Raw genomic sequence first — 14,439 nt, 5'->3', positions numbered from 1 at the left:
AAGGCACAAAAACCAAAACATCCAAAAAGACAGCCATTTGGATAAGAATGAATTTTATAAAGAAAACTACTATTTCAATTATGTTTATTCCTCCTATAGAGTAAACAAGCTTCTCTAATACACAATGTCCTCCAACCAAAGAGATTTTTGGTTTCATATATCATCTGACCCTCAAACCCAATTTCAGTCTCAAATCTGGGTTGATATTCTCCGAAAGCTTACAGAAATTAAAAAGCTGAGCCCATATGCACTGTGGATCTACTCTGTATCTCATTTGGGCATAGAAGGAAAAAAAGAGAATCAGAAAATTACCCTTCTTTGATCCAACCCTGGATGAAGCAGTGAAGAATTTCTTCACTGTGGTAACCTTGCGGGTCTTCTCATTGGTTTTCTTTTCTTCAAACTTGGAAAATGTAAGGGATTGGGCCCCTTGGCTGCTCTGACTGCTGGCAAAGGCCTCTTCCTCCTCCCGCTGAAGTCTGTAATTCAAGAAAGGATTAAGAATGACCCAGATATTCTCCAAGTTTTCCTTGTATCTAGAGGTTAGTACTCAACTAATTGAAGAGGATCTAAAATTTTTAGAACTAGAGGATAAATACATCCAATAGGTCTGAGGTCTCTGATATGAAACTACCCTATATGCTACTACGGACTTCAAAAGGGACCTTCTCCATGGATCATGGTCATTCAGTAATTGTACTAGGGTTACATAAAAGAAATAAAGTCTAGTCCTTTTCCCTAACAAGCTCAAGGTAGGAAGGGAGAAAGAGGCGAGTAAATAATTACCATATAATGTGACTGTTCCTATAGTAGAGAGTAAAATCCAAGTGCTATGAGAACATAGGAAGGAACAACTAAATCTGCTAGAGGAGTCCAAGAAGGTTTTACAATGGTGAGTGACATTTAGGCTGGTCTTAAAGGATGAATAGGATTCCGCCAAGTGAAACGGCATTCTAGGAAAAGGGAACTACAAATGTGAAGGCATGTGGTTTTTGTCGTGGACCAAGTTCAATGTGGTCAGAGCACTGACAGTATGATGAACTATGATGCCTACAAGCAGGTACCAAGTGGAAAGAAACTTTGACTGCCAAGCCCAGTCTATAATCCTGGATTTCATGGTAGGGAACCAAAAAAGACTGTAAATCCAATAAGTTACCATTATCAGATCTGTACTTTAGAAAGATAATGCAGTTAGCTGTGTGACAACTTGAGGGGCAGACAGACTAGAGATAGGGACAATGATTAAGAATATATTACATAGACAAGTAAGAGAAAATAAGGACCTGGAAAATAGAAGAGGAGGAAATTCAAAAGACTTCTCTGAGCTAGAATAAGTAGAACTTGCTCAATTAGTTGTAGACAGTGTGAGAGGTGAAGGAGAAATTAAGATGACTCCAGTGTTTTTTAGCCAACTGAATAAAGAGTGATGTCATTAACTGATACAGGAGGAAGGTTAGGAGGAAATGTTGGAAGTGGGGATTAGAATAAATAAAAGAAATGAACTTGGGCTTGCACCAGCTGAATTTGAGGTATTTATATTAAATCTCAAAGGCCATCTATAGAACAATTATTCTCAAAGTACGATTCCCTAGACAGCAGCATCAGTACCACCTAGGAATTTGTTAGAAATGTAAATTCTCAGGCCTCACTTCCAACCTACTCAAGTCAGAGACTCTGAGGGTGAGGTCCAGCGATCACTGGTTTTTTTTGTTTTGTTTGGGTTTTTTGTGAGGAAGATTCGCTCTGAGCTAACATCTGTTGCCAATCTTCCTCTTTTTAGCTTGAGGAAGATTAGCCCTGAGCTAACATCTGTGCCAGTCTTCCTCTATTTTGTATGTGGGTCGCTGCCACAACATGGTTTGACGAGTGGTGTAGTTCCATGCCCACAAACCTGGGCCACCAAAGTGGAGCGCGCTGGACCTAACCACTATGCTACGAGGCCGGCCCCCAGCAATCACTGTTTTACAAGCTTTCCAGGTGATTCTCATGCCTTGTTCAAATTTGAGAAATAGTGCTGTAGGAAATTTTAAGTGAGGACACAACTGGAAGCAGTAAGAAAGAGCAACAAAATCACAGGTAGAGGTGTTAGTCTGAGAATGGAATAGGGAGACATCATTCTCTGAGACAAAACATAAGTTAACATACATAAAGATATTAGTACATTCTGATGTGGAAAGAGGAGAAAGCTAACAGAATTCATGCCTAGTGGCCTCTCCTTTCTTTGTGAAATAGGATCAGCTACTGGGAATATCAGGATTGCAGTGGGAAACCTGGGGAAACAGTTAATGTTCTACATCTACATTTTCTCTCTGATTGACCATGGAGTCACTGAAAGCAGTGAGTGTACTTTACGATTCTCTGAGTTGATCACAGATGCTAGCAAAGTAATCACTCAGCAAATATAGATATAATTTAGATATAAAAAACTAGCAAAAGCTGTCACAGTTCAGTTTGACTTTCTTTTATTGAGAAGTTTTACAGTTTCTAGGATGCTTTGGCAAAGAATTAACATTATTTGTGGCACTTTATTAGTCCCTATGCTCACCAGCTATTCCATCTTTTAATTTTTATCATAATCATATTTCTGGATAATACAAACTACTTTTGACTAACAAACCCCATTTTTAAGGAAAAGTTAAATTTCCATAAAGCAAGGACTATGTATACTAATCAACAGGTTTCTATTATGTTTTTATCACTGTGCCAGATGCCATGCTGCATATATTAAAAGAATGAGGAAAACAATGCTTGATGAGAGCCATGTGCCCAGTACATCATATATATTACCTCATTTAATCTTCACCTCATTTCATCTCCCTTCTTCTACTCCAAGGAGCTTATTGCCTCTATTAGACAAGTAAGACTAACACACCTCAAACACAAAATAGTTAAAAGTTAAGACAAAGACAAAATGCAGAAATCACTGAAAACTAGTCATTAAATGTTGACTGAGAAGAAGAGGAAAAAAATTCATTCTCTTAATATTAAGCTGACTCGCTGATAGCTTAAAACAGAAGAGAAAAACGTAGTCTGACAGTGACAGAACCATGTATCCAGTTATATCTCTGTTAAACCACCCCCAGGTAAGTCCTTTTACCGCTCTGCCAGTTCCCAATCCTCCTGAATCTGCTTCTGCCTGGCTTTGTGGTACTCCTCCCTCCAGCATTTGGAGCAGAAACCCTGCCAAGCAGGGTTGCCATAGTAACCACATCCTTTCTTGCACAGGAGCTCCGACTGATCCACATGAATTCCTCGGCGTTCAGACTTAAGGCTCATCTTCTTCCTGCTAATCAAATAACAAACAAGAAAGTGTTGTTGAAAATGAATTCACTATCATTCTTCTATCAGCACAGCAATTAAGAACAAAAATATGAATGAGCTCATAATCTTCAAGCTATACAGGAGAGAAGGAGGTAAGGAAGGAAGAAAAGGTGTGAAAGAGGGAGGGAGGGAAAAAGAAAAGTTTAAATACAGCAAATTCCTGACGTAGTCGTAAAACAAGACTTCTTATTCCCCACACAATAATATAAAGAACGCTTTAAAAAAGGACATATTGGATTAAAGACCTAAATGTAAGATGTCAAACTATACAACTCCTAGAAGAAAACATAGGGGAAAAACTTCATGACCTTGGATTTGGCAACGATCTCCTTGATATGACACCAAAAGCACAAGCAACAAAAGCAAAAATAGACAAATGAGACTATGTCAAACTTAAAAACTTCTGCACAGAAAAGGAAACAATCAACAGAGTGAGAAGGCAACCTATGGAATGACAGAAAATATCTGCAAGCCATATATCTAATAAAGGATTAATATCCAGAATATATAAAGAACTCCTACAAATCAACAACAACAAAACAAATAATCCAATTAAAAATTAGCGAAGGATCTGTACAGACAATTCTCCAAAGAAGATACACAAATAGCCAACTAATATGTGAAAAGATGTTCAACATTACTAATCATCAGGGAAATGCAAATCAAAACCACAATGAGATATCACGTCACATCCGTTAGGATAGCCACTATCAAAAAAACAGAAAATAACAAGTGTGAGTGAGGATGTAGAGAAATTGGAACCCTCATGCCCAGTTGGTGGGAATGTAAAATGGCATAGCTACTGTGGAAAACGGCATGGAGCTCCTCAAAAAATTAAAAATAGAATTACCATATGACCCAGCAATTCCACTGCTGGGTATATATCCAAAAGAATTAAAAACAGGGTCTTGAAGAGATATTTGCATACCTATGTTCATTGCAGCATTATTCACAGTAGCCAAAAGTTGGAAGCAACCTAAATGTCCATCGAAGAATGAATGCATAAAGACAATGTGGTATGTACAATGGAATATTATTCTGCCTGAAAAAAGAAAGAAATCTTGTCATATGCTACAACATGGATGAACCTTGAGGACATTGTGCCACCTAGAATAAGCCAGTCACAAAAAGATAAATACTGCATGATTCCACTTACATGAGGTATCTGAAGTAGTCAAGCTTTTAGAACCAGAAGTAGAATAATGGTTGCCAGGGGCTGGGGGGAGGGAACAAAGAGGAGGTGTTGTTCAGTGCGTAGAGAGTTTCAGTTTTGCCAGACAAAAAAGTTTTAGAGATCTGTTGCACAACAAGGTTCATCCAGTTAACACTACTGGTTCACTTTAAAAATGGTTAAGATGGTAAACTTTATGTTTTTTTACTACAATAACAAAATAGATTTTAACATTAAAAAAAAGAAAGGGCTAATACATCTTTCTTAGTTGCTACCAAAAAAAGTTTTACATTTTTAACCTGAGGGAGAAAGTGAAATACTCTGTTCTTAGTACAGTATGTTATTTCGCTCAAAAAGACAACTTTATTTCAATGATATGAAAATGAGTACTTTGTCTCACATGAAATAATTTAACATATACCAAGAACGTGAGGGGCCGACCCAGTGGCATAGCCAGTAAGTTTGCACGTTCCGCTCCGGCGGCCCGGGGTTCACCAGTTTGGATCCTGGGCGCGGACCTATTCACCACTCATCAAGCCATGCTGAGGTGGCACCCCATATAGAAGAACCAGAAGGACCTACAACTAGGATATACAACTATGTACTGGGGCTTTGGGGAGAAAAAAGCAAAAGAGATAATAGACAGCTAACAAAAACTGTAAGATGGGACTCAGGAGAGGGAAAAGTGTAACTGTGCTAATTTCCTCTTCTTGTAATTTTTCAATTGGCCCAGTCTAAAATTTAAATATGTAGTAAAAAATACATAATAATTCCAAAAAGAAAAGAAAAGAAAAAGAGGAAGACTGGCAACAGATGTTAGCTCAGGGCCACTCTTCCTCAAAAAAAAAAAAAAAATTCAAGCCATCCAAAGATTAAAAAAAAAAAAAAAAAAGAACGCGAGCACAATTTAAGCATCAGAATAGAGTCTAAACTCGTTGAGATGGCATTCAAGGCCCTCAGTAATCTAGGACAAATTAACATAAGCCTACTATTTGCCAACACTCACTACATGCCCAATATTGTGACAGATACTTAACATAATTATTTCTCACAAGAATCAAGGTAGATATTATCTCCATTCTATTAGATGTCAAAACTGAGGCTCAGAGAAATTTTCAAAAGTATGTAAACGCTACTAAAAACAAGCAACAGAGAAAGGATTCAAAACCAGGCAGGATTCCAAAATCCTCGTACCACATTATTCCCAATCTACTTGTCTAAACTCACATCCCTGAACACAGTAAAGTTCAATCATATCACCACTTCCCAAACACATCAAGCATGTCCATGCCTCAGCCTGGAATTCTTGCCTATACTTTTCTTCCGCTTTTTCAAAGATGATTCTCTTTGAAGATGAAGCTCATTTTAAGGGCCATCTCTTCAGTGAAGTTTCCCATAAGCTCCCTCCCACCCAGTATTAACTTTGAACTTACATTCTCCTAACATTGCTTCTTTAGGAAACAATTATATCATTCTACTTTGTTATAGAGAATGGTCTTTCTGTTTGTCTTCCCCCCTAGACTAGAAGCACCTTGAGGAGCTGCTTTACATTCCCAAGAGAACACAGTGCCGCCCTAAGGTGCTCAATATGTGTTTTCGATTACATGTGGAGACAGGGCTGTTTTGTACTTAGCCTTCCTTTGCACAATGAAGAAGCTTCCTTTTAAGATTTGATACAAATCTGAGGACTTATGTAACATTTAAAGTCAGAAAGCTGTTTCAATAATAAGGAGAAACCAATAAAAAACATGTATTGAATTGATTATGAAACCAGGGAAACTTTTAGCTACAACTTTCCTTTTTAGACTATCAGCAAAATAATTTGGATTTTCTGCAACTGTATTTCCTAACAAGATTCCTTAGTGGCAGGTTAAATGTGTTATGGCAGGGCCGGCCCCATGGCTTAGCAGTTAAGTGCGTGCGCTCCGCTGCTGGCGGCCCGGGTTCGGATCCCGGGGTTCAGATCCCGGGCGCGCACGGACGCACCGATTGTCTGGCCATGCTGAGGCCGCGTCCCACATACAGCAACTAGAAGGATGTGCAACTATGACATACAACTATCTACTGGGGCGTTGGGGGAAAAATAAATAAATAAATAAAATAAATGTGTTATGGCAGTTATTTATCTTGGGCAATCAACTCGATCTCACCACTCTCGTTAGGTTGACTCATTTTACCAATCCCTATTTTCTTACTGCTGCTACCATGTTACAGCTATTAAGGGAGTGAGGAAAAACCACCTAAAAGCTCCTAAAAGGAGGAACTCCTTCCTGCTAGTATACAGGAAGAGATAACACTGGTTTAGATAGAGATAAACAGTTGTAGAAAACCTACTTGTGTCAAGTACAAAATATAAAATAATTTATTTACCAAAATTAAAGAATTGGTATCCACATTTCAAAGTTAAATAAACGAAGCTCGAAGAAGTCAGTACTTGTGCAAGGTCACACATGTTAAAGTTAAAATTTGAAATATCTTAAGTTTCAAAGTCTAGTTTTTAGTCTACTATATTATATCTTATTTGTTCATAGCATCAGGATTGTATTATAAATTGCTACCCAGCAATTTCCCTTCAAATTCAAATCACATAGTCCTCATTCTTTTTCACATAAACAAATAAACTGCCAAACAAGCACAGAAAAGAGTGGCACTTCACAGTATGTATTCAAGAAATTCAAAAGTCTAGACAAAAATTAAGTCCCACATCTTGAAGATACTACCATTAACTTAACTCAAACATTCACCGAGTGCCAACTGTGTGCCCAGAATTGAGCTAGATGCTATTGGTAATACCATTGATAGAACATGTCCTCGCCCTCAAGAAACTCATAACCAAAAACACAGACAGACTGAACAATGCAGAAGAGAAAGTGCAATGAAACTGTCGGGGAGGAGAAGGCCAGGTAATTCTGACTTAGGGAGTACAGAGAGACAACTTAGGCTGGGGGTGGAGGAGTCAAGGTGTAGACTTTCAAGAGCCTTGAGTTGAACCTTAGAGGATCCTGGAGAGATGACACAAAAGAGGCAGGACATTCCAGAGAGCAAGAACATCTTTCACAAAAAGCTCAGAGACAGAAAAGTAAATGTAGAACATGAATGATGTGGTATAAACAGGAGGTAAACTGAAGAAGTTGGGTGTGAAGTCAAATTATGATGGCTTTTTAAAACTCCAGGCTAGAGAGTCTGGATTGAAGCATCACTGAAAGCTCCTGAAAAGGGGAAATCATGATAAGATCTCTTATTTTAAGACATAAAACTTTAGATGGAGTTCTGTCTTCTAGCACGATGAAGTAAGAAGGACAATAAATCCTTTGTCTTAAAATCAACCATAAAGATGGACAAAACTTCCTCTCTGCTGATGGATCTAAGTGTGAGGCAAGGAATGCATTTAAACCTCAGGACCCCAGCTCTTTCTGCTGGGGTCTCCAATGTCTCCTCTGTGTATGCACAGGCTCTGTTGGCCAGAGAGTGGAAGCCTTACTGGCTAGAGATGTTTGCACACAAATTCAATCTTTGTCTGAATAAACAACAATTTGTGGCTGAACACTAAGGTACGCAGGGCACAGGGGTGACCCCTAGAAGGAATAAAACTAAAAAAATAAAAATAAAAAAACTGAGCACAGACATCAGAGGCCACACGTTGTGGAGGGCAGAGACCTCACAGATTTAATCCAGCTATAAAACCTGGATGGTTTGCATTGAGAACTACTTTTGAGAATTCTCAAAGGCAAAGGGGAGAAGGAAAATTGGGGAAGAAGACCAGAATGCAATAAATCACCGAACCCTCAGTGAGTTTACCATTTTTTCCCCTCTGCTCCTCCGGTTCTGGTTCAAGGAAAGAGAAAGTGAACTCCTAACACTGAGAAAATATGGAAATCTCTCCATTTTATTGTCTTTCTTTCCCTCTTCTCTTGAGCCACAGAACCTAAGCAATCATGTTGTGTCCGCAGCAATGGCAGGAGTGAGAGACTGCAGGAGCCCAACTCTGAGGAAGGGGAACTATCAATTTTTCCCATGTTCTATCCTCCCATTTCTTGGCCCCAAATGCACAGACTGTTATGGAAGTATATAACAAGAGTGGGATAAAGAACTCCACAGTTTTCTGGCCAGAGGAAAGAAAAGATGAGTCCCTACGGAACAAAAAAAAGTACAGGAGAAGTCATTGAGAAAGAGAACTCAAGAAAGCAACCTGAAAATGTTTGTGAACTCCTGGGCTCCCCCTAGGCTGTGCATGCATGGATCTGATGCTAGTCAGGACCAAAGACTAAAATTCAAACTAACAGAGACCACCACACAGGTTTCAGACTGGCACACATGAAACAGACCGAAACAGCACTGCAAAGGCTTTGATAAAGGAACTGACATTCGAACCACAGCCCACAGAAGGTGGGTTGGAACTTGCAGCCCAAACTTGGCAGCAAAACTAAAAATTTTTGCTTTGTGAATGACACTATTAAGAAAATGAAAAGGCAAACTACAGACTGGAAGAAAATACTTGCAAATCATATTTGACAAACGACTTGTATCCAGAATATATAAAGAATTCTCAAAACTCAATAGTAAGTAATTCTCAAAACTCAATTTAAAAAATGGGCAAAAGAGGGCCAGCCCCGTGGCTTAGCGGTTAAGTGCGCGCGCTCGGCTACTGGCGGCCCGAGTTCGGATCCCGGGCATGCACCGACGCACCGCTTCTCCAGCCATGCTGAGGTCGTGTCCCACATACAGCAACTAGAAGGCTGTGCAACTATGACATACAACTATCTACTGTGGCTTTGGAGGAAAAAAATAAATAAATAAGTAAAAAAAAAATTAAAAAAAAAAAATGGGCAAAAGACTTTTAAAGACCCTTATCCAAAGAAGATAGACACACTGGGAGACAATTCTCGATGCCCTGCCTCACATTTCTGTACAACAGGACTTTGTAACAGACTATCTCTTTAAGCATGTTTGCTTATCTAACATTCTTAGAAGAAATAGATGATTATCTCCCTCCAGAGCAGAGAGCAAGTTTGTCTACTGTCCAGTACAATAGATATAATGTTTCACTGCAGGTCAAAGGTCAGGCAGGTTTGTCTGCTGCCATTACAAAAGATTTGGGTTCTCTAAGCTTGGGTTCCTCAGCTGTGACACCAATCCCATGGGACTTGGGGGCAAGGATAGCCCACATGAAGATGAAGCTTGTTTTGTTGATGTCCTGTGAATAATAAAGTCTTTTGCATCTGACTCAGGAGTCTCATGTCTTCTACCAGGATCCATGAAACTGTGGCAGGCTGACTTGTTGCTTATAAGGAGTGTAAAAACTCAGGTCCTTCACAGTTCTTAACATGGCATATAAGCACACAAAACGTTGTTCAACATTATCACCCACTAGAGAAATGCCAATTAATCAGGAAATACCACTACATACCTATTAGAATGGCTGAAATTTTAAATACCAAGTGGTACCAAGGATGCAGAGCAACTGAACCCTCATTCATTCCTAGTGGAATGCAAATAGTCCAGCTACCATGGAAAAGTCTGATAGTTTCATAAAAAGTTAAACATATACTTACCATACAACCCAGCAATCTCATTCCTGGTTATTTCCTCTAGAAAAATAAAACTGATGTTCACTCAAAAATCTACACACAAATGTTTTTAGTAGCAATACTCATGATCATTAAAAAATGGAAACAACCAAAATATCCTTCAATGTGTAAATGGTTAAACAAACTGTGTGGTACATCCACAAGGGAATGCTACTCGGCAAAAAAAAAAAACAGGGGGGATGGGAGGTATTCATATACTCCACAACCCAGATGAATCTCTGCTTTATGCTGAGTAAACGAAACCAGGTTTAAAAGTTTACATACTATATGATCAGTGTTTGTTAGGAATTAGGGTTGAGGGGAGGGTGTCTATAAAGGAATAGCACTAGAGTTTTTTGGAGGTGATGTAACTGTTCTGTTATTATGGAGGTGTTTACATAAATCTATACATGTTTTAAAATTCATAGAATTGTACATTCCCCCCAAATTCAATTTTTAAAAAAAATTTGAGAGTCAATTTCTAGGTTGGATTGGGGAAAAGTGTAGGAGAGAGGGATAGTGATCAAGACATAACCACAATAAGAAGTTATAACAATAGAGGTAACACAGTGGGAACGGAAAGGGGAGGGATGGTCAAACACTTTGGAGGTTGGATCTGTAACAGTTAACTAACAACACATGGCAGGGAAACTTGCAAGTTTACAAATACTCTTACTGCCTCCACAAGATTCAAGCCCTCCAAGGACAGGATTTAGATTTAACACACTTATCATTTAGTAAATGAGGCTAAGGTAAAAAGGAAGAATAAGTCAATCCAGCCAGAGTCTAGAATGTTAAGTTGAAAACAGTTTAAAAATCACCTACTTTCTCCTATTATAATACAGATGAAGACACTGAGATGGAGAAATTATGATTTGTCCAATCAAAAAAATAGTAAGTGGCAGGGACATCACTAGAGCCTACACTTATATTAAGTCCTGAGTTCCAGCAAACTATTTTGAGAGTCTGAGTTAATCTTCTCACCATTATCATCCTGTGGTCCCTTTCTTCAATTCCAAGAGGAATGAGCAAAAAGAAATATCTATTTTTTCCTCATAAGAATTCAGTGAGCTTTAAAATTTTCATACTATAAATACTATAGCACAGAGGTAAAACTATATAATCTTGGATTTGGCAAAAGATTCTTAGATATGACACCAAAAGCATAAGAACACAAAAAAAGATAGATAAATTGTACTTCATCAGAATTAAAAACTTCTGTGCTTCCAAAGACCTCATCAAGAAAGTGAAAAGACAACCTACACAATGGGAGAAAATACTTGTAAATCATATATCTGATAAAGAACTTGTATCCAGAATATATAAAGAACTGTTACACCTCAATATTAAAAAAGATAAATAACCCAATTTTTTTAATGGGTAAAAGATCTGAATAGACACTTCTCCAAGGAAGATATACAAATTGTCAATAAGCGGATGAAAAGATGTTCAAGATCATCAGTTATCAGAAAAATGCAAATCAAAACCACATGGAGATACCACTTCACATCCAGTAGGATGGCTAGAATTAAAAAGTCAGATAATAACAAATGTCAGTAAGGATGTGGAAAAATTGGAACCCTCATACACTGCTGATGGGAATGTAAAATGGTGCAGCTGCAAACCATCTGACAGTTCCTCAAACAATTAAATACAGAGTTACCATATGACGCAGCAATTCCACTCCAACCATAAACCCAGGAAAAATGAAAACACATGTCCACACAGAAACCTGTACGTGAATGTTCATAGCAGCATTATCCATAATAGCCGAAAGGTGGAAACAACCCAAACGTCCATCAGCTGACAGATAAACAAAATGTAACATATCCATACAGTGAAGTATTATTTAGTGATAAAGAGGAATTAAGTACTGATATATGCCACAACACAATCAATTTTGAAAACATTATGCTAAGTGAAAGAAGCCAGTCATAAAAGACCACATATTATATGATCCCATTCATATGAATGTCCAGAACAAGGAACTCTATAAAGACAGAAAGTAGATTAGTGGTTGCTTAGGACTGAGAGGGAGAGGATGGGAATAAAGGAGACAGGCAAAGGGTATGGAGTTTCTTTTTGAGGTGATGAAAATGTTCTGAAGTTGGCCATGGTGATGGTTGCCATTGAACTGTACCTTTTAAATGGGTAAATTTTATGGTATGTAAATTATACCTCAAGAAGGCTGTTTTTAAAATAAAAAGCAGAAGAAGAGGGCAGAATGGGAAGTGAGAGAGATTCAAAGCACTACCGTTGGTTTTGAATGTGGCAAGACTATAAGCCAAGGAATGTGAGTGGCTTCTAGAAGCTGAGAATGACCCTGAGCTGACAGCTAGCAAAGAAATGAAGACCTCAGTCCTATAACCACATGGAACTCAATTCTGCCAACATGAATATGTCTGGAAGCAGATTCTCCCCAAAGCCTCCAGATAAGAAGAGCCCAGGCTGGCTGACACCTTAATTTTGACCTCTTGAGATCCTTAACAGAGCCCCAGCTGACCTGGCCAGGAGTTCTGACACAGAACTGTGAGATAACAATGGGTGTTGTTTTAAGCTGCTAATAAGTTTGTGGTAATTTGTTATGGCAACAACAGAAAACTAATATAGGCCTCCTTTCTATTTCTCTCTTTCTGGGGGCCTTTGCACATGTGTGCTAACGTCTAGAATGCTGTGCTCCTTGCTGTTCACACGGTGACTTCTCTCTCATCATTTAGGTCTCAGCTTTCATGTCACACTTTCAGAAAGGTCTTCCCTGGCCACTCTACCTAAAGTAGTACCTACCCCAACCTCTCCGACCCTCACCTCCACCCTGGGGGCAGCATTGTTTCCCCATATCCTATCTATTTCTAACAAGGGAGAGCACAGAAAGGCGTGCAGGAAAGAGTTAACCAAGCAGGCTTGAGTTGCTCCAACCATGCACATTCTCAGAAGGGCCTGCTTGTATGACTGGCTCTTGGCCAGCTCCTGGGAACTGAAGTCTTGGAGTGTCCTTATATATCAGTAATAACTGATAGGGGTGTTTTGTATGCTTGGAGCCTTGAACCACACTGTACCAGCTTGTCTGGACAGTTTGTGCAAACAGTGTGATGTATGGTGAACACCTGCTCTCCTTCTGGGTAGTCGCTGGAGTTACAGTAACTGTGGTCAATCATGAAGAAACTTGTGCCTGTGTGACTAGCCTTCCATAAAAACCCTGGAATCCTAGGCTTAAGTGAGCTTCTCTAACAGAAAACACTTCACGTGTATGGCTACAGTTTGTTGCTGGGGGAGTAAATGCATCCACTAGAAGACTCTTGGAAGCTCATGCCTAGTATCCTGCAAACTCTGCTCAATGCACCAATAAATTTCCTTTATTGATCTTGCTTTGTATCCTTTCACTGTAATAAAATATAGCCAGGAGTACATGAGTCCTGTGAGTCCTTCTAGTGAATTACCAAACCCGGGGGCAGTCTTGGGGACTACCCACACAGAGTGCGATTATAAAGCGGCAGCATGAGGGAGATCTTAGTGGTAATCGAATAGCTCTGTATCTTGACTATGGTGGTGGTTACAGGAATCTACACACATGATGAAATGACACAGAACTATACACACACATTGTACAGATGTTGATTTCTTGGTTTTGATATTATACCATAGTTATGTAAGATGTAACCACTGGGGCAAACTGGCTGAAGAGTACATAGGACCTCTCTGTATTATCTTTGCAACTTCCTGTTAATCTGTAACTTCAAATTTAAAAGTTTCCTAAAATTCCACTTAAAAAATTTTAAATGAAAACACCTATGATTGAACCAATGTGTATCAGACAGTTAAACATAGCACTCAAATAATTTCTATTTCTAAGTATGGAAAACAAAGCAAGCAAATGAACCACCAAAAGTATATGCCAAGATTTGAAAAGCTATGTAGCGGTGATGACAGCTGTTTCAGTGGGGCGAGGCAGGTACAGTCTGCACCCCCAGATTAGACATCAGAGCTACATGGACAGTGTATCCTCCTCAGTTAGGGAGTAACACAGGGGATCAACTGCCTGAGATTCAATTCTGTCTTTCCTGGGCAGAAACACCTATCCCTAGTCAGTGGAGCCACAATCCAGAGGCAAGCTACCATCACCACTGCACCCGTGAGGGAGGTCACAGGGGCTACACCCAGTTCTTGTTTGAGTACCGCAGCTCAGTAAGCAGGCTTTTATTGAGCAACCTGGGCATACATAATTCAATTGGCCCACTCACATTAGGGAAGACAGAGTAAAAATGATCTCTACTGCTGAGACAGTCGAGATTCCTGTGAATTCTGCCCCAGGGCTAGGTTTTAATCCAGGCTGAGGTACCCTAAAAAAGGCCAGAGGAGTACAAAGCCCACAGAGTTGTGTAT

General features: G+C 39.2%; 1 protein-coding gene across 3 annotated transcripts in view; it reads right to left on the bottom strand.

The window, feature by feature from the left end:
* The window catches only part of RABGEF1 (RAB guanine nucleotide exchange factor 1), a 67,009-nt gene that overhangs the window by 33,587 nt on the left and 18,983 nt on the right, over positions 1-14,439 (bottom strand). For 2 of the 3 annotated variants that reach the window (XM_014794598.2, XM_004439502.3), the window contains exons 2-3: positions 3,098-3,286; positions 313-479 (exon numbers count right to left, since the gene is read on the bottom strand). In XM_014794598.2, coding sequence (XP_014650084.1) covers positions 313-479; positions 3,098-3,276 — 346 coding nt within the window. In that variant the 5' untranslated portion in view covers positions 3,277-3,286. The remainder of the gene's footprint in view (positions 1-312; positions 480-3,097; positions 3,287-14,439) is intronic. The other variant, XM_087417402.1, reaches the window with a different exon arrangement.

Source organism: Ceratotherium simum, chromosome 26 (genome assembly GCF_057802395.1).
Source record: "Ceratotherium simum simum isolate JZ-2026a chromosome 26, ASM5780239v1, whole genome shotgun sequence".
Classification (NCBI taxonomy): Eukaryota; Metazoa; Chordata; class Mammalia; order Perissodactyla; family Rhinocerotidae; genus Ceratotherium; species Ceratotherium simum.
This window is presented reverse-complemented; position numbering and strand designations above follow the sequence as displayed.